The 20,679-nt window shown below is 50.8% G+C and overlaps 1 protein-coding gene across 3 annotated transcripts in view; it reads left to right on the forward strand.

The window, feature by feature from the left end:
• The window catches only part of SHANK2 (SH3 and multiple ankyrin repeat domains 2), a 480,960-nt gene that overhangs the window by 32,791 nt on the left and 427,490 nt on the right, over positions 1 to 20,679 (forward strand). For all 3 annotated transcript variants that reach the window (XM_025451799.3, XM_035701273.2, XM_049096284.1), the window contains exon 2: positions 12,935 to 13,154. In XM_025451799.3, the coding sequence (XP_025307584.1) occupies positions 12,948 to 13,154 (207 nt within the window). In that variant the 5' untranslated portion in view covers positions 12,935 to 12,947. The remainder of the gene's footprint in view (positions 1 to 12,934; positions 13,155 to 20,679) is intronic.

Genomic DNA, 20,679 nt, shown 5'->3' on the forward strand with positions numbered 1-20,679 from the left:
CGGTCATGAAATACATTCTGTTGGATTTCACTGTCTAAAATTTTGTTTAGATCTTTTGCCTCTATAGTCACGAAAGATATTGTGTGTGTGTGTGTGTATGTGTGTGTGTGTGTGTGTGTGTGTGTGTCTTAGGAACAGAGTGACATTGGCCTCATAGGATGAGCTGATAATTTTCCTTCTCTTCAATTTTCTGATAAAAATAGTATAACTACTCTGGCTTTCCTTTGATTTGTATTAATGTGCCATGTCTTCTCCTATCCTTTTACTTGTTGCCTATTTTTTAAAACCCTCCTCCTTTTTAAAAAACTTTATTTATTTTTTTAGTGATCTCCCAACGTGGGGCTTGAACTCATGATCAAGAGTTGCACACTCCACTGTTGGAGCCAGCCAAGCGCCCCTCAGCCATTTTTATTTTTAATGTGCATTTCTTTTTAAAAAATATTTATTTATTTATTCATGGGAGACACAGAGAGAGAGAGAGACTTAGAGGGAGAAGCAGGGTCCCTGCAGGGAGCTTGATACAGGACTTGATCCCAGGATCCCGGGATCACCTCCTAAGCTAAAAGTAGACGCTCAACTACTTAGCCACCTAGGTGCCCCTTCAGGTGCATTTCTTGTAGAAAGCTCAGAGTTGGGTCATGTTTAATGTGAAAATGGTAATGGTTTGGTTTAAATGTGTCACCTTGCTATGTGTTTTCTGCTTGTCTCATCTGGTCTCTGTTCACCTTTTTCTGTCTTTGTTTAAGACTGATAGAATTTTGTGATTCATTTTCTCTACTTTGTTGGCCTGATACCTGTAACTCTTTGTTTTGTTATTTCATTGGTTGCTTAAGGGCTTCTAATAAAGCCTTATCTCATTCCAGCCTGTCTTGGAGGGCTATCACACTGGCTGTTGAGAACCTCCCAGTGACATACTTCTTGCATCTGGCTTAGTTCTCTGCCACTGTCATGTGCTTTTTTTTTCTGCTTATTTTATAAATCCTACACTCTTTTTTATTTTTTTTTTAAGAGTCAGTTGTCTTTTAGAGAGGTTTCAATAAGAGAAAGCGAATGGAGTGCCTGGGTGGCTCAGGTGGTTAAGCATCTGACTCTTGATTTTGGCTTAGGTCATGATCTCAGGGTCATGAGAATGAGTCCTGTGTCTGGCTCTGTGCTGAGTGTGCAGCCTGCTTGAGATTCTCTCCTCTCCTGTCCCTCTGCCCTTTCCCCCAAATAAATAAGGAAATAGAGAAAAGCACGTATTTACCCCTATGGTCATCACATCCAATTGTCTTCATTCTCTTGTGTCGTTTCATATTTTTCTGGTTATTCTTTCCTTTGCCTGACGTCTCTCCTTTAACATTTCCTATAGGGAAGCCTCACTGGTCATGTGGTCTTGCACTTTGACATGTATGGAAAGTCTTCATCTTTGAAAGATGTTTTCATTGGTCATAAAATTCTAGTATTGCCTTTTCTCATATCAGTTGGCGAAAGATGTTCTTCCATCGCCCACTCACTTGTATTGTTTCCAACCAGAAATCTGCTGTCATTCTTAAATTTGATTTTTGGATATAAAAGATCTTTATTTTTTTTTAACCCTTTGTCTGTTTTTAAGATTTTTCTTTTTAGCTTTAGTTTTGATTTATTATGATGCAGTTTGGTGTAGTATTCTTTATGATTTTTTTAAGATTGTTTATTCTTAGAGAGAGCGAGAGTGAGAGCAAGCATGGAGGGACAGAGGAAGAGGGAGAGAGCATCTTAAGCAGACGCTCCACTGAGCACAGAGCCTGATGTGGGGACTGATCTCACGACCCTGAGATCATGACATGAGCCAAAACCAAGGGTTGGATGCTTAACCAACTGAGCCACCTGGGTGCCCCCACTTTATGGTTCTTGGGTTTCACTGAGCTTTTGAGTCTTTGGCTTTATAGCTTCTCTTAAATTTGTGTTATTACTGGCTTAAATTTTTGGCCAGAGTTTCAAACAGCTTTTCTGTACCCCTCCCTTTTGTCAGGGACTCCACTTATATATACATTACACTGCTTGAGGCTGTTTCATAGCTTACTGATAATCTGTTCTTTTATTATAATTTGTTGCTATTTTCTCTGTGTATTTTATTTTGCTATGTCTTCAGTTTCACAAGTCTTTTTATCTGATGTCTAATTTGCCCCTAATCTCATTCAGTGTATTTTTCATTTTAGGTATTAGAGTTTTCATCTTTGGAAATTTGATTTATTTAATTTTTGTCTTTCATGAACATAAAGAATACAGTTAATATACTTCTTAATGCCTTGCCTGCTAATTTTAATACCTGTGTCAGTTTTGGGTTAGTTTTGATATTGATTTCATTCCTCATCATGGGTCATGTTTTCCTGCTTCATTACATGCCTGGTAACTTTTTATTGTTTGATTAAGTTTGTACCTTTTTATTGCTAAACTTCGTGAATTGTGAATTTTACCTTGAGTCTGTATGTTTTTGAATATGTATATGTATTCTTGACCTTTGTTGTGGGATTCCATTAAGTCACTTAAAAACAGTTTGGGTCTTTCAGATCTTGGCTTCAGCATGTGTCCATTGGGATCGTGGTAGCATTTAGTCTTGGCCTGAATATTTCCCACTCTAGAGGCCAAATTCTGTGTGCTTAGTGCCCCTGATTTGTGAGGTTTTCCAGGTTGGCTGGTGGGAACTGCATATTCCAGGACCTATGTGGTTGGTGGGTATTATTACCTCTAACCCTTCAGATGCCTTGTTCCCTGGCCCTGGATAGGTCTGTCACATGCATGCATTGATCCCATGCTCCAGAATACTCTGAGGGACCTTCTGCACATCTCCCAAGGCCTTCGTGTCCAGTCTTACTTCACTGTTCCCTGCCCTGTAGATTGCTGCTCTGGCTTCCCTGCATCCCTAGCCCCACTGCTCCACCAGGAACTCCCCCAGCTTCACCAGGTGGCCCTTTCTCTCACAATGGCCTAGAAATGCTGTGAAGATGCTTAAAAGGCTACTTCTTTTAAACTATGTTCCATGAGAAAGCACGCTTTCCAAACCCATAGCTTTTGCCTCCCCTTATTGGTGTTGAGACCTTTCTTGGGCACCCTTCTTGCTGTGTGAGGTCAGGGAGGGGGCTGGCAGGCTGATATGGATGATGGTGGCAGCAGCTGCTATTGTATTTTGGGGAGCTTCCTGTGTGCCGGTGCGTATGGCTGTATTGGGAATCCTGACAGCCATCTGCCCCTTGGGGTAACACAGCACAGCTCAGGTGGCACTGAGCACATGATGCTCCTTTTACTGGAACCTCAGGTGCCCACCGGGGATGCTCCCTCACACCCATTACTACAGCCCCGACCAGGCCCCCCAGCATTGCCAGAGGTCTCCAGAGTGGAGGCGGGCCTTCCCTGGTAGTAGAGACTGAATGCTTATGTCCACCCCAGTTCCTGTGTTGATGCCCTGACCCCAGTCCCAGTGAGGCTATATTAGGAGACGGCACCACTAAGCAGGTGATTATGGTAAAATGACATCATCATGGGGCGGGGGGGAGGCTGATCCTGGAAGATCAGTGTCCTTGTAGGAAGAGACACCTGAGCCCTCCCTCCCTCCATGTGAGGACACAGTAAGAGGGCAGTCTAGAAGGGGGTCCTCACCAGGAGCAGACCACACCATCCTGTCCCCTGATCTCTGATTTTGGCTTCCGGGGCTGTGGGAGATAAACGTCTATTGCGTAAGTAAGCTTCCAGTCCCAGGTATCTTGCTATGACTCTGGGCAAAGACCCTGGGCTTCACCCCACACTGGGCCAGCAGAACCTCTTGGTGTTATTGGGCACCTGCTCCCCTGTGGCTTCACCATGATGTATGCTCAGTGAAGGTCCCGGCCGCAGTCTGTCGGGTGTGGGGAGCGGTCAGTGCCTCTCCTCGGCACAACTGTCCTGATGTTTGCAGCTGGGCAGGAGTCCACCTAGGGGCCCTGTGTACGAGCTATGTGCTTCCTGTTTAAAGTGATACATCAAGCTAGCAGGCTGTTAGATATGTTTTCACAGATAAACCCTCATAAAAACAAAATTTTAAAGGTGTGGAGGTTTACCATTTCAGGTGACTGACAGCTAGCATTATTCCTAATGCGACTGAATTTTTATTATATCACAGACTTGAGTATTGTGTTGATACCCAACAATCTCTGGGAAATAATAAGATAAACACTTTGTTAATTATTATAGATTCTGTAAAATGTATTTGTCTTGCCTTCTGTTTGGCAAAATTAATATGCATGTTATAGTAATACAGGTTTTCACATAATTTATATTCCATTGAGAAAATCTAAATAATTAAAAACTTAATATATTAACCTGTACAGAATGTGGATGGATTTTTCATTAAAATGGCCATCAAATAAAATAAAATAAAATAAAATAAAATGGCCATCAAAATAAACATTTTTCAAAAGATTCCAAAAACGATAGTGACTGAAATATCCCAAATTATCCATTAAAAGGCAATATACGTATTAAAATTCATGAACATTGTAATTTCAAATCACAATTAAGAGAACCATTTAAATTCAGTTTTCTGAAAAATTAATTTCATTGACTTTCTATGAACTTAAAACAAGCCACAATTCTGCTGCTCCAATGTCAGTGTGAAGAAGCAGCTTGTCCTTGCACAAGTGTTAGAGACATGTAGACACACATTTGGGGGCACATGGTGGTGTCAGATGTTCCTGAGGCACCATGGGCCTCTGGCCATAGGCCCATCTTAGAGATGCTGCAATTGCAAGAGGCAGGTGACTGTTTCGGTTTCCTGGTGCCTGTACATGTTAGATTTGCACTACCACCGTGGTTTGTTAAGTGTGCAATGTAGCATTATGTCTAAGAAACAGTCTGCATACCTTAATTAGAAAACATTTGTTGCAAAAAAAATGGTGACCATCACCTGAGCACTTGGTGAGTCCTAATCAGTGATCACAAATCACCTGAACAGAATCATAACGAATGTTTGGAAATGTTGCAAGAATTACCACAATGTGATAGAGAGACACAAAAGTTGGAAAGATGGTGCAGGTAGACTTGGTCAGTGCAGGGTCCCCGCAACCTCCCACGTATAAAATTTAGAGTATCTCTGAAGTACCATAAGGCAAAATGTGATGAAAGGAGGTTGTGCCTGTATTGACTTCTGGTACCGGGGATTGGGAAGTGAAGTAAGGGAAGCCCTTGTGGCAGTGAGTGTTGCTTACCCTGGTTGGCCGGTGTCTTATCTGAGCACTTCCCTGGCTCACACTGTCCTGCCTGTCCATCTGTCCATCTGTCCATCCATCCCTGCAACATTGGAGACAGGTCAGCGGGCACCAAAGGAAGGTGGCTCCCTGCAGTGGTCACTGGAGACACTCTGTGCTTGGGGCCTGCCCTGGTCCCTGAGAGCCGGGTGGTGAGGTGGTCCGGGGAGGGCAGCCCAGGGGGGCTGCTCACAGATTAGAAGTCTCTGTCCCTGAGAAAAGCCAGATGGCAGTGTCAGAGCTGTCACCCATTCCCAGCTCTGGCCGAGCACCCCTGCCTCCTGGAGCACTTGAAGGGCAGCCTCCTGACCCAGGTCCACGGCGGGGCTGGGAGCCCCAGGACAGCCTGAACTTAGGAGTCCCCGGGATGGAAATCTCTGGACCCTCGGGTCACGCTGTAGGGTTTGGCTAGGCTTCTTAGGACTGGCTCTCATGCTTGATGTTTGCATGGCATCGTCCACACCGTGAGGGGCATCACAGGTGGTGGAGCCGGGCCACAGGGCAGCCTGGCGTCCTGAGGACAGGGTGTGGGAAGGGCGTCTTACAGGGAGTCTACAGCAGCATCTCCTGCCAGGAGGTTGGCACAGCAGTTTTAAACTCCCCAGTGGGAAAAGTTGATTCCTTCAGACCCTCCCTTAGGAAAATCAAAGTCAGGGGTGCAGAGGACACCCGGATTCCCACAACCGTTGCAAAAATAGGAATTAAAGACAACCCATCCTCAACTTAAACACTGTCATTACAGGTGATAGTAGGACTGGGGCAGCTGCAGCCCCACCCACGGGCAGCAGGTGTCCTGAGCCAGTGACATGGCCCACCCTGCCCAAGTGTCTGATGCTGAGGAGTGGCCCTGAACGCTGGTGAGACCCCAACGGAAATTGTAAAGGCATTTCCATACCAGACACCTGCTAGTTTTCAGATCTCAATGACATTTCGTTTCTCTCTAGAAATCTCAGAGCTCTGTAATTTTGTCTGATGCGCCCAGTTCCCAGACTCAGTAATTGGACTTGGCCGCTGGTAACCCATCGTCTCGAAGGTGTGTCTGCCCCATGCAAAGCCCCACAGACATTGCTGCCCAAGCTGGAGCTGCCTGGAGTAGCTGGCCTCTCCGCCAGCCCTCAGTGGGGACTCGGTCAGCCTCCTTGTTAGAGAGGAGTATGCTTGGCACCCAGTTGGGGATGCATGGACCCCAGTTCCCGTTCCCCGGGCCACACACTGCTTTTCCCTTCTCGGGCAGCTCCACTTTGAAGCTCCTCACCACGTGGGGTGGGCTGTCTCAGAGGTTTCCTGGGAGGAGCTCCAGGGGCATGTCTGCAGTCCGTCCTGCTGGTGGAGGGCCTCCCCATCCCTCCCTTGAAGCGTCGGGAAGGACTGGAGGCCTTGTCCCCTACTGGCTGCCCTCTATCTCTTAAGTCAGGAACAATAATGACCCCCTTTACCCACATTCTTGAGAAGGCCTCTCGGTAACACTGGGAGCATGGCACTTCCAGAAGCATCAGCTGTGCCCCGGTGCCCACTGGGCATCCCTCAGCCTTCCCTAGTCCCCATCTCCTTTCAGAATCTGGAGTAGTCCTGATTGATCTGGTGCTTGTGTTGGAAAGACCATCACAGACAGACCTTAGGTCATAGTCATTGGATTTTTTAAAAGTTATTTTTACTTAAAAGCATTATAAGCATATAGAAAGGTAGAAAAGCATTATAACAACTCTATGTCCACCATCAGAATGAAACATCTTATGATTTTGCCATATTTTTGCATTTGGCATCCACCTCTCTTTATTCAAATACCATTTTGCTGAGGTTGCTCACCGTGGCTACCAGCAGCGTTCTGTCCCCGTCCACGGGCATGAGCTGCGGTCCCTGTGTCGCCACAGCCACCTGTGTTATTACTCTGTGCATGAGAAGCTTGGTGTACAAGCTTGGTGTCTCATCTGTTCTGTGGCGTGTGTGTGCGTGTGATTAGTTCTCAGAGCCCCGGCTGGGCCGCGCGGATGTGTGTTCACGGGCAGGTGCGGCCCCGGCTCCGAGTCAAGAGGACGGCGATTCTGTGTAGCTGGGGGCTTGGGGCTTGACCCGGGCTGAAGCCCAGGCTTGATGGGAGGACCCCCCGGAACCGGTAGATGCGAGGAGCTCAGTGGGAGCAGCGGGGATGGGGGTGCAGACAGGTGGCAGGAGCAAGAAGACAGACCTCGTGTAAGCAGGACGCGGCGGGCGTGGAAGTGGGATCTGTCCGTCACGCTGCTCACAGAGATGCCAGGAGAGCCCGGGTGGGCGGCGATTCTCTCCTCGCCTTCCTGGCTGCACCTCTCCGGCCCCCTGGCCCTCGCTCACTGCCACCCCGTCCTACTGTGGCCGTCGCTCAGGCAGTGCGTGTGACAGCGCGGGTGCCTCCAGTGCTCAGTGCCAGTTTCTCCAGTTCTGGTGGGGGCTGCCCTGGCTCCAAGTCTCAGCGTGGTCCCCGTGTAGCCCTCTGGGGGTCTCACTGCCTTGAGGACGAGCAAATTGTCAACATTCGAGTGCACGATGTGAGCAAGCAGTCACCAGGGTGTCACAGACGGGGTGGGGGGTGCTACTTGATATTCCACTTGAGTAAAAATAAAAACCCTCTTCTGCTCCCCTCTGTGTGTGTGTGTGCATGTGTGTGTGCGTGTGTGCATTAAGCCAGTGGGACCTCTGCATTTTTACCTGCACTCTTTACAAGCCTGCAGTTCCAACCTGATAAAGTCAGTTCCAGCCAGGAGGTGGTATGTTTTTTGTTTGTTTGTTTGTTTGTTTTTTTATTAACACGTCTTGTGTCCCTGGTCAGCTGTGGTGTGCTCACCGTGGCGGTGGAAGCGGTGAGTGGGAACACTAGCTGCCCGCCCATCCGAGGTGTTAGGGGCCTCAGGAGCCAGTTTAAGATTTTATGTTTTCTTAGAACCACTCTGTGTTTCCCCGGAACGCTGTAGCAGTGAAATATGGAGCCTTTGTCAAAATGGCCTTTACTGTCATTACTTCTGTTTTTCTGTGTTTGGAGGCACCCTGATGGGGCCCGTGAGAGACAAGCACGTCTGGGGGTCATTGCACTTTCCCGACCTGTGTGTTCATAGCACCCCCCCCCCTCCCGGAGGCCAGCGATGCCGAAGTGTTGAGCAGGGGTGGCAGGTGACCTTCCCTCCTCTGACCTGGCGCTGACTTTTCTGCGGGAGGCTGGGTTTCGAGGCACTGCTGTCTTTGGAGCCCCCCCTCACTGTGGGGTGAGGAATCCATGCGGCCCCTGTGTCCCCCGCGGTGTCCCCTGAACAAAATGCGGGACACCCAGTTCTGTTCGAATTTCAGATGAACAATGAATAGTTTTTTAGTGTAAGTATGTCCCATGCAACATTTGGGAAATACTTAAAATAAAACACATTCGTGGTTTACCCAAAATGCAGACGTGGCCAGGTGCCCTCTCTCTTTCCTGGCCCTGGCCCTGACAGTCCTGCCTGGGAGTTAATAATTAAATGTTTTCCCAGGCCTTTGCCTTTCCCATGGGTGTGCTGATCTCATTGCTCAGGACCTTCTGCTCAGGTCTCTGCCTCGAGCTCCTGGGCCGTCCTGCAAAGGACCAGGGTGCAGGTGGCTGCCTTTTCCTCTTTGGACCCATCCAGGGGCACCATCTGTACCTGCACTTTGGTGGCAGACACGTCCCTTTGCGACCGTCACCCCCAGGCCAATGTGAGGGGCTGTGGTGGTGTCCAGTGGCAGGGCCCCCACGAGGAGGTCAGGGCACGGGAGCCCTTCCTCTCTGGGTTGTCAGGTCTCTTTCTGGACTTGACTCTGATTTTAGTTGGGTATAAACGTCCTCAAATTCCATCCCACACCCTTTGATTTTCTGGGAATTAACCCCCCTGGGGGTAGTGTGCATTTCACAGTTCAGACCTGTGTGTCCACGACGGGTCACCAGCCCCGTGGTTCCAGCAGCAGCAGACATGTTGTGTAGCTAGTAAAGTGACCCATTAAAGACAACGAATTCTCAAGTGCCTGCCTGGAATCTGCCCCCCACCCCTCCGCCCCCGAGGCTACCTGCAGATCCGGGAACACGGCAGGTGCTCCTGCATCCCGGCGGCGGCAGAGGTCACTGTCCTGTCCAGGACGCTTTGGGGCCTGTGCTTTGGCCCCTCTGCCCACTTCCCCCCGTGCACTGAGCGCCCAGCCCACCGTGTCCCCACTGCTGGGGCGGAGGGTGGCAGTGAATAAACAGAGCCCCTGTGTGCATGGACACCGAAAGACTGCCTGAGCGAGGTGACCCTGGGAACGATCACATCGAGGCGGTGGAGGGCTTTGGAGAAAAAGGGCCATGGGAGCATAGATGGGGAGCAGTGGGGTTCTCAGATTTCAGGCCTGGGTGCTGTTTCAGGAAGCAGGGATGGAATGCAGCGGGGGAGTGGCCTGTGTGTGCCCCCGAGGAGGTAACCGGGGGCTCAGCATCCTGCTTGCTCTTAGTAGTGGGCACTTGAACTGTCTCAGACGCACGAGGCCAGGACGTGGGGTGGTGGGCGCTATGTCTGCTCTGTGCCCCGTTCCGCTGGGGGCTGTCCACGTGCCTGCCTTCCACATGCAGACACTGAGGACCGTGCTGCCCTGACCGTGAGCTTTCTGGGGCCAGCAGCCATCCTTTGTGGGAAAAGCTGGTGCACCCCTTGTGCCTGGAATGGCCGCTCCAGCTTCCACCTGTGTCCCACTTCCCCTAAGCCGCACGGTGTCACTGGTCCTTAGGCAGGGACCCCCTCCTGCGCATGCAAGGTCACCTTTAGGCCACCCCTAAATGGGTCACTTTACTAGCTACGGTGTCCCCTCTGTGTCCCCTGGTTCCTTCTGGGTTTGGAAGAGGCCCACGCACGGGCTTAGGAGGGGACTATGCAGTTCTTCATGGGAGCAGAAGGTGTTCTGGGCTAACTTACAACCCTCAGGGCAGAAAGAAACCACTGGAAGCCCCACAGGATGGACGCACACACCTGTGTCCATTCGACTGTGGAGGCGGTGAGCACCGCGCCTCTCCCACTGCCCCTCACCCCCAGGAAAGGGCAGGCCTGGGTCTCTGCACCCTGGCGCTCCTGCCTAGCTCTTTAAGGGACAGCCCCAGGCTGGCTGCAGGTGCTTCTCCTTACCCCTGGGGAGCTTTCAGAGACCCCATCCCAGACCAGTTCATTCAGAAGTTCAGGCGCTTGTGTTTTTTTAAAGCTCCCCCAAGTAACTTCTGTGGCCAGGATGAAGAAATATTGTTCTAGAAAATATGCTTCATGGGGACCTGGGACATAGTTGCAAATAATTACATATACATGCAATTCTATAATATATGTACACATGGATGTTTATGTTATTTATTATACTGTTATAATTAGGCACAATATAGAAATAATTGCACATGGTTATATTATTCCTACATTATAGTTGTTACTGTATTATATATCACAAGATCCGTACACACAGTATGCTGTGTAATTATGCCAGGCACTTATTTTTCCATGGGTAAATGCTGAAGGCAGAAAGGAGCCAGGCAGTGGGGTCCCTGCTAAGGTGGAGCCGGGAACACCCAGATCCTGTCCCCAGCCACAGCTCTCTTGCCTGTCACCAGATTTTGCCCTCCCCTGGCTGGGAAAGCATGAAGCCGAGATCACAAAGGCATCTGGCAGTGAATTTGCTCTGAAATTTTAATTCAGAATCACAGTGGGGTTAGCTTTGGAAATTTTAATCAAGAAAAATAAAATCTTCCTGGGTGATTTGGATGATCTGCTGTTCGATTGGCCCCGGGGGTCATGGGTGTTCTAGAGGAGATGGGGGCCAGTGTGAAAATGGATGGCTCTGTTGTCAGGCTCTCAAACTCATCGGAGAGGGCCGGGAAGGTAAGGGTGTTAATGAGGAGATCCTGAGGCAGACCCGGAGGGAGGGGAGCAGGCTGGGTGGGGAGGGTGTTATTGCAGTTTGTCCCAGCTCCTGGGTGCCACAGGGCAGACCCCAGAATCTTCAGAGCCTCCTATTGGTCACCATAAATCAGAAATCTGGGCCTTCCTTCCTTCCTTCCTTCCTTCCTTCCTTCCTTCCTTCCTTCCTTCCTTCCTCCTCCTTCCTTCCTTCCTTCCTTCCTTCCTTCCTTCCTTCCTTCCTTCCTTCCTTATCCCTGGGATTAGGACCTGAGCCAAAGGCAGATGCTCAACTGCTGAGCCACCCAGGTACCCCCAAGTCTGGGTTTTCATATGAAATCTTCAAGTTAGCCAACATTTAAAACCCTGTGCAGGTGGGACCTGGGTGGCTCAGTGGTTCAGCATCTGCTTTTGGCTCAGGGCATGATCCTGGATCCCCAGGATCGAGTCCCATGTCAGGCTTCTTGCATGGAGCCTGCTTCTCCCTCTGCCTGTGTCTCTGCCTCTCTCTGTGTCTTCCATGAATAAATAAATTTTCTTTAAAAAAAAACAAACAAACCCTGTGCTGGCAAAACAAAACAGTCTTGGCTGCATGAATCTTGGCCCCTACCCCAAGGACAGTGCAGATCCTCTTGGCTATGAGGGGAGCCCCTGACCCCGGTCATGGTCTGGGGAGGGGGTGCAGCTTCTTTGCTCTGTTAGAATTTGTGCACACCTGGATGTCTGGTGACCCCAGGAAAGTCTGGGGTGGAGATGAAAGTGCCCGTGGTGGCTCCCTGCATCCCAGGACTGACCCCGCAGGCAGAGCGGTGGAATGCCTCCAGGGCCTGTTTGCTGTCGTTACATGAACTCTGGAAATAACACAGTGGGTGTCAGTTTTCCCACGATGAGCACAGAATTGGCACAGGGTGAACTGTGCCCCTCCTGGGACTTTTCTGAGCCTCCCCTGACCATGAAACACGAGAGCAGGGGCTGCTCACCCAAGCACCTGCTGGGCCTGGAGCCTGGGGCAGATGCACAGGTGAGCTCCTCCCTCCCCCTTCCCTCCCGTTAATCACTGGATCTTCTCTTTGGGGTCCTCCCCAGGTAAACGGGCCCTCCACTGGCAGCTGTGCCCTCGGTGGGAAGACGCCAGGCCTTGGCTGGGCAATCCCTGAACGATCCGGGTGGCCTACATCCCTGCTTGCTCAGGACAGCCCCTTTTCTGCAGGGAGTGATCCTGTCCACTTGCCATATGCACAGAGCCTTGAGCTCCTTTACAGAGTTCACTGACCTGGTCTTTGCCGGGGAACCTCCACTATACTGGATGGTGAGGAAGCTGCACCCCCAGCTCTGGTCTATTTTTACACGTTACCTATCACTGCTCTGTGTCTGAGGCAGAGGGGTTATTAAAGCAGGAACTTGGTACTGTTCTGTCCTGAAGTTTGCATTTCTTCCTTTCCTGCTGCTCTGTCTTCAAAGAAAAACAAAAGGTAGCCCTTTTTTATTACCTTGGAAGGTTTCAAACTTCCCCCATGGCTTTTTGGTGCATCCCTGTGAGCTGTGGCCATGGCCACCACTAGTTAGGGCTCCTTTTGCGTGCCGGGTTTCCCAGCTCTGGGGCAGAGCCTGTGGGCCCCCCATCCTGGCCCTGGCTGCGTCCTGGTCCAGGCCCCAGGCAGCAGCTGGGGTGCCGTGTTCTCCCCACCTTTAAAGGTCCATGCATCACACCTGGCTGTTCAGGACCGTGAACCTGAGACACCAGTCTCCACCGAGCCTGGGTTTCTGGGGGCCGTATTCATCCCTCTGTTGTGTTCCTTCTTCCCCTCCTTCCAGACGTAGGGCAGCCATGCCGCGCAGCCCGACATCCAGCGAGGACGAGATGGCCCAGAGCTTCTCCGACTACTCCGTGGGGTCAGAGTCGGACAGCTCCAAGGAAGAAACCATCTATGACACCATCCGGGCCACAGCGGAGAAACCAAGTGTCGCCAGGACGGAGGAGAGCCAGGGCAACACGCTGGTGATCCGGATCCTCATCCAGGACCTGCAGCAGACGGTAAGTCCCGTTGCTCGTTTCTGGTCAATTCTAAGTGTGGCTTCAGCTCGAGGGTGCCTTGTGCACGGCCTGTCCTCGGGGCATCCCGCACATCGTGCACCTGCCCCACGCTTCCCTCCTTCCCCTCGGCTCTGCCTTTGCCTGCCTCCCAGCGTGCTGCCGGCACCTCGGTCCACTTACCGAGCACTTATTTTGTGCTGGACGGAGGCCAGGCCTCGAGGGCACAGGGACCAGCCTCACAGAGGAGATGCACACAGTGGACGCATTAGCAAGTGGGGCGTCTGGCACCCATGTGGGCCCTGCCTCTTCCCTCGATGCTCTGGGCTCGGTGGTACACGGAGCTCTTTCCCACCTGCCGGGCTGTGTAAGCTCTGTGTGGCCCACCTTGCCCGTGCTGCCCACCGCTGGCTCCCTGGTGCCTCTCAAGGCCTGGGCCCCATGCTGTTTCCTGTGTTGGCCCCTGGTAGCTCTCTGGGCTTCTCGTTGCCCACGGCCCTGGCGTGTGGCCTGCTGGGCACTTGCTTGGTGCCTGTGGGTCCTTGCTGGTGGTGCTGGCTTCCAGCTTCTCCCGGAAGGACCTCCCATCTGCAGACTCTGTTTCCCGTCATTCCTGGGAGGTTTTCTCACATGCTGTGCCTCCTCCTGGCTTGCGGGTTGGGTTCTGTTTCAGGGAAAGTGGCCACGCACCCTTGGGCATCTTTGTATCTGCCTTCAGCACCGGTGCCTCTCCTCGTAGCCTCCACGATGTTCTTGAGCCTTCTCTTATGCTGTCCTCACTTGGACCCCTTCAGCTTTGTCCCTCAGAATTCCCGATTGATTGTGGTTGAGATTCTGGCTTTCTGTTTGATTTTATAGCCTTGCACTGACTCATCTTGAAAAATATTCTTTTGAGTCATTGGTTTTTGTTTGTTTGTTTGTTTTTCCTAGGTTTTATGGCTGCTTCTTTTCCTCTTGTAGATCTTCCTTCTTTTAACTGGGATACATTCTTTCCGGATGCATGTGTGCCTGGTTTCTGCGAGCCTTCTCTCTTCCAATAACACGTCTTCATCATCTCCAGGCTGTCTCTGCCCAGCCTGTGCCGCTGTCAGCAACGTGCTGTCTCTCTGTTGCTCTGACCGTGTGTGGGCGAGCTTTCCTCATCCCCCTCCCTTCCTGGAGCGTCCTGTAGACCCATTCCCTCTGTGGGAGATCCCCGGGTCCTGGAGCGGTGCCAGTGCGTCCTTTGGTCACTTCCTGAACACTCACCATGGGTCAGACCCCGGGTTAAAGTCTTCATATGTGTTACTTCTCTTTGTGAGACAGCCCGAGCTAGACAGCACTTGTGAGCATTGTCAGTCTAGGTGTTGTATCACACACACGTGGAAAGAAAGCCTGCAGAGTGGGTACAATGTGTAACAAGCATTGGATGAAAAGACGGAACATCGGGACACCTGGGTGGCTTAGCAGTTGAGTGTCTGCCTTCAGCTCAGGGCCTGATCCCAGAGTCCCGGGATCGAGTCCCACATCGGGCTCCCTGCATGGAGCCTGCTTCTCCCTCTGCCTGTGTCTCTGCCTCTCTCTCTGTGTCTCTCATGAATAAATAAATAAAATCTTTTTTTTTTTTTAAAGGAACATCACCCACCCCTAAGGGCCCCACCAATGGCCTCCTAGTCCCAGTGGCCAGGTGAGAAGCAGGTAGCCTGGGACACATGGCCCGGAGTCTCCAAACCTGCCAGATGCTGGTGTGGCATGTACTCACTCGCTACTTCTGCAGCCAATAGTCACCGGGGAAGGTAGCCAGCGGGCAGCCTTGCAGAACGTATGGCACGGGCTCGGGTGCGTCTGAGATGGCTCAGAGTCACACCTGCCACTGTCCGCTGTGTGTTTGGGGCACCACACTGAAGGTCTCAAGCCTGGGGCCCACCTGCAGGTGTGAAGTGAGCCGGTGCAGGCTGGGCATACAGCTGGGACCAGAGGACAGCAAATGCCCATTGAGCATCTGTTACCTTGATCGGTCTCTGTGGTCGGAGCTGGCACTGCCCACACCCAGGAGGCACTCACCAGTGACAGTGGAGAGAGAGGCCTTTCTGCCGTCATGGCTATTGAGATGTTCCACGGATAGCGAGCAAGGGTGTGGGACATGGGAGAGGTCGACATGACGCTGGGTCTGGCGGGCACAGGGAAGCAAGCAGGAGGCAGCCTGGAAGCCTGTGTCCTGCCCCTGCCTGCTGTGACCGCTTCCTGGCGGGTGGCATGGTGGGCTCACGTCCCTGCAGCGATTGTGTCCACTATGCCAGAGGCTTCGGGGACCTGTCGAGAATTACTGATGGAGAGACACCTGCTCTTCAGACCCACAGTTATGAAGGCCCGCCGGGGGTTTGGTCTCTACTCCCAGGAGCATAATTGTTTCCGGAACCTTCTAAGGATCACCTCTCTTCACTTTGTTAAGACAAACAAAGCCCCTGGAGGCTGAGACCAGAACTCTCACGGGCATGAACCCCAGTAACAAAGCAGCCGTTGTTTCTGTGTGCGAGTCCTTGCCAGGTCGAGTCCTGGAGCCGGGGATGCGAGACAGGCCCTGGAATCCTGCCCAGAAGAGCCGTGGGAGCTGCTGTGCCAGTTGTCACCCCCATGTCCTCCTGCCCAAGGGGAGGCAATGTCTCGAGGAGCCCTGAGGCTGTGTCTCTTGTGCCCCTGGTGTGTCCTGTTCCCTGCCCCCCCTCTCCCCCCCACGCAGCCAGGTGAGGTCTGGTTTTCTCTCAAAGTGACTGCTGCTCTGAGTCTCACCTCCAGAGGGTGAAATTTCCCTTCTCTGGGCAGAAGCCTTTGGCAGGGCTCACCATCCTTCCAGGAGCATTTTCCCAGGCCTCTCAAAGCCTGAGGAGCGGTCCCAGTGAGGGTTCATGGGCCATGTGGGGAACCCCGCAGTGAGGTGGGCCCTGGGTCACTGCATGTGCATGAAGGGCTCCCTGTGGGGTCAAATGCAGCACCCGTCAGCAGGCTTGGCCTTTGAAGCAAGTGGCATGTGCCAAAATCAATACCAGCTACAGTTCTTCTGTTATTTATGGTTTTGAGGGACGTGGGAACAGAGCTGGCACTGAGCACATGGAGGAGGGCAGGAGGAGCACGGAATGGGGCCTTCTGGGTGCGCAACGCACCAACCCTTGCACCCACCCCTGCCTAGGGCTCGGTCCCCAGGGGCTCCACGGCAGCTGCCAGCCCCATGTCTGTCCCCATGACCTATCTGAATGGGTCCAGGGAGGTGCAGGGACCAGCTACCTCCTGGAAGATGCTTCAGGACAGTGAGTCTCTCCTTTGCTTTGCTGATGCTTCCGTTTATTATGCAAGCGTATCTTCAGCTTTGGTATTTCATTTAGGAAAAAGCATCTAAGCTGTGATCCTGATCCCCTCAAAGACGTTTATTGTTGCTCATTCATCTTCTGTCTCTCCCACACACATACACACACTCTAACTTTTCCCTCAAAGCGGCAGCCCCTCGTGTCCCCGCCGTGACTGTCTCCCTGCCACACATCAGCTGACGTGGACGCTCCATCATCTATCACTTCCTTCCAAATGGACTGTCAGACATGCTTGCTTTCCAAGTGACCTTGGCCTTCCGCTTATCATTGAGGATCAAAATAGAATGCCAGCAGCAGAGAGGTCCCACGTCTTCCTTCTCTGGGTTTTAATCCCTCCCTCACCCTTTGTCACAGACACGTCACTGTATTTGGTCCTATCTGAGGTCTTCTGTGATTTTGAATGTTAGGACTTCTTCGCCCATCTTGGCAATCTTTGAGCCCCTATCCTCATTTGGTTGCTGAGAATCGAGCCCCTAGTGCTCCCTTTTGGCCTCTCATTCTACCTCATGATAGAAGATTCTGGAAGGCCTGGGCAGGAACAGCTTGATATCTTGAAAAGCTCCATTTGAGTGGATTGGTGGGCACATGCTAACTCCTTGGCCCCTCTGGAGGTGAGCACCGTGTGTCTTCTTGTAGGAGTTCATGGGGTCCAGACTTCTGGGAATGAGCTTCCTTCCAGCTTCCCTCCATCAAGGTTTGTCTTAGGACTGTCTTTCCAGAGGGGGCCTGTGGGTCAGGTATCCTCCTGCCTTGTCCTCTGCAGTGTCCTGGCCCCAGGTGGATGAGGGGTGTGGAGGCGGGGCTGGGGAAGGTGCGGGTAGGCCTCCATCGGCGGGGGGGCTTGTCTTCCATCCCAACCAGGTTCCTTTTCCCAGAATCCCTCCTCTTCCTTGGGACGTCTCTGCCTTCTACTCACCTTTCACACGAAGCTCAGGAGTTCCAGGACTCACTCCTTACTATTCCCGTATCCTTGGACCAGGACAGCCCACACAGCACCTCAGGTGACTGCGTGCAGTGTAAACACAGTTCCCTGCATCCATGTCTGGTCATCCTCCCCTAGGAGCTCATACTGTTTCAAGGATAAAGATCAACTACTCACACGGTGCACCTCCCCTGCCCCACTGATCCTGTGTGAGGTGCTTCATGGCCTGGGCTTCCTTGTGCCCCAGCGCCTGGTGCGACTGGATGAACAATGTCTTGTAAAACAGTGAATGAAGTCATCTGAACCCTCTCCTCTGGCGGGTGAAGGGGTAACATCTGAGTGGAACCCTGGAGGATGACAGGTTAGCACAGTGAAGACCTTTGTGCAGACCTTCCCCAACAACAGGTACGCAGGAGCAGAAATCTGAAGTGGAAGTGAACTTGGTGTGTTGACGCAGCAGAGAAGGTGGAGGGTGCTCATGGCAGAAGGAGGTGATGGGGCTGACGTGGGGGTAGTGAGTTTGCTGTGGAAAGGTTTGGTGCAGAGTGCATGACCTCATAAATATTGGAGAAAGGGGGATCTTGGCTTCTCTGGGTGGTGGGGTCCATGAGGAGGGAAGGAAGGAGAAGCAGGTAGGAGGCTCCTGCAAGAATCCAGGGTGGTGTGGATGGAGGCAGAGACCCAAGGACGGGTTCCTGATGACAGTCCGTGAGATCAGAGCAGGTGTGGCTCTAGCACGAGAGCGTGCTTTGGCTGTTTGAAGAGGACTTACTTGTGACATGGGTCCACAAATTTTAACATGTGATGCCTGCGTCTTGATAGCTTCTCAGCACAGGGGGAAAAATATTTCTTTTAAAAATTGAGATATAATTTACCTTACATACAATGTGCCCATGAAAAGTGTACAATTCAATAGATTTCATAGATTCCCAGATGAGCGTATCCATCACTGCCATCTTAGAACATTATCATCACTCTCGAAGGAAACCCCCCCTGCCCAGCAGCCATCAGTCCCCAGCTCCCCCCAGCCCCCCAGCCCTCCGCCTCCAGCCCCTGACAACCACTCACCTGTTTTCCATCCTTGTGGATTTGTCATTTCTAGCCATTCTGTCTCAGTGGAATCACGCACTCTGTGGACTGGGAGACAGCCATGTTTTCTTTAGTTGGCTGCTTCTCTTGGAGACACGTCCACCCCTCAAGTCTGCCCCTGAGACCAACACTACAGCACTGGTGCCTTGAATGTCATCCCAAAACAGCCTCACACGTGATCCAGTAGCCCAGGCAACATAGACACAAAAAACTCTTGCATCAAAAAATGTATTAAACTTGGAGCACCTGGGTGGCTCAGTGGTTGAGCATTTGTCTTTGGCTCAGGGCGTGATCCCAGGGTCCTGGATCAAGTCCCACATCAGGCTCCCTCTAGGGCGCCTGCTTCTCCCTCTGCCTGTGTCTCTGCCTTTCTCTCTCTCTCTGTCTCTCATGAATAAATAAATTAAATCTTTTTAAAAAATGTATTGGTGTTTCAGGCTGCCATTTTGTTTCTAGATCTTCCTGTCTTGGAAGGTACTTATTCCACTTGCTTGTTTGCTACCAAAAAGAAACCTGTTTGGGTTTTATACTTAATTAGAAAATTAGCTGTACATGATCCTGACATGAGCAGGTTTTCTGCCCTGAAAGAAAAGTCAGGAGGATTCAGTGGGCTGAAGGAGAGAATGGTGTTAATGCTCTTTTTTCAAGAAATTTGAGTTTGTGCATTATGGTCCAGGGCTGACTCCAGTCCTGCCAAGGAGGCTCCTAAGAGGCTGAGAAATGCCTTACATTTTGATTTGATGCTGTTATTGTTATTTTTTTTAATATAAGAAAATAGAAAATATAGAAGTCAAAGAATAGTATCATAAATACTAGTGTATCTATTATGACTAATTGACAGTGATAGTTAGCATTTTGTCACTTTGGGTTTTTTTTTTAGAGAGTGAGCAAGCACATGTGAGAAAGGTTGCGGGGGACAGAGGGAGAGGGAGAGAGTTTGGAGCCCAATGTTTGATCTCATGATCCTGAGATTGTGACCTGAGCTAGAATCAAGAGTCAGATGCTTACCTGATAGAGCCACCCAGGTGCCCTACATTTTATCACTTTTTAATCTTAGGATTAACACATTCCTTTAAAAAATTTTTTTTTAATTTTTAATTTTTTATTGGAGTTCAATTTGCCAACATATAGCCTATCACCCAGTGCTCATCCCGTCAAGTGCCCCCCTCAGTGCCTGTCACCCAGTCACCCCGTTCCCCCGCCCACCTCCCCTTCCACTCCCCCTTGTTCATTTCCCAGAGTTAGGAGTCTCTCATGTTCCATCACCCTCTCTGATATTTCCCACTCGTTTCTCTCCTTTCACTATTTTTTATATTCCCTGAATGAATGAGACCATATGTCTTTCTCAGATTGACTTATTTCACTCAGCATAATACCCTCCAGTTCCATCCATGTTGAAGCAAATGGTGGGTATTTGTCGTTTCTACTGGCTGAGTAACATTCCATGGATTAACACATTCCTGATAAAGTCTCTTTTGTTCTCCTGCTCAGCCCCCTCTCCTCAGAGACAAACACTATTATGAATTCAGTGTGAATTCCTCTTGTCTCTTGCTCTCTGTTCCTATGTATTAGTGACCACTCTATAGTGTTGTGTTGTGTAAAAAAGAGCATATATAGCTGGCATCATCCTGGGCATGTCATTCGTAACTTACTTTTTTCATTTGACAGTATATTTTTGAAACTTTTCTTTGATGTTATTCATCCACCAGTTATCCATTTATCCTTTTGTTCTTCCCTCCCTTCCTTTGTCCACTCATCCATCATCCTTCCATCCCTCATCCATCCACCTATCACCCATCCTTCCCTCCATCCATCCATCCATCCATCCATCCATCCATCCATCCTTTTCTCCATCCATCCATCCATCCATCCATCCATCCATCCATCCATCCATCCATCCATCCTTTCATCCATCCATCCATTCATCCTTCCATCCACCCATCCTTCCATCCACTCATCCATCCTCCCATCCCTCCTCCCATCCATCCATCTATTCATCCTTCTATCTATCCATCCATCCATCCACCCACCCATGCACCATGGATCCATCCATCTGTTCTCCATCTCTCATTCTGTACCTCCATCCCTCCCTCCATCCATCCCTTTTGTATTACAGAATCAGATGGTCTGGATTGTTGATCTCTAGCTTGAGTGAACCTGTTATGTCTTTGTAGTG

The sequence above is a fragment of the Canis lupus genome, chromosome 18 (genome assembly GCF_003254725.2).
Source record: "Canis lupus dingo isolate Sandy chromosome 18, ASM325472v2, whole genome shotgun sequence".
NCBI classification, from domain to species: Eukaryota; Metazoa; Chordata; class Mammalia; order Carnivora; family Canidae; genus Canis; species Canis lupus.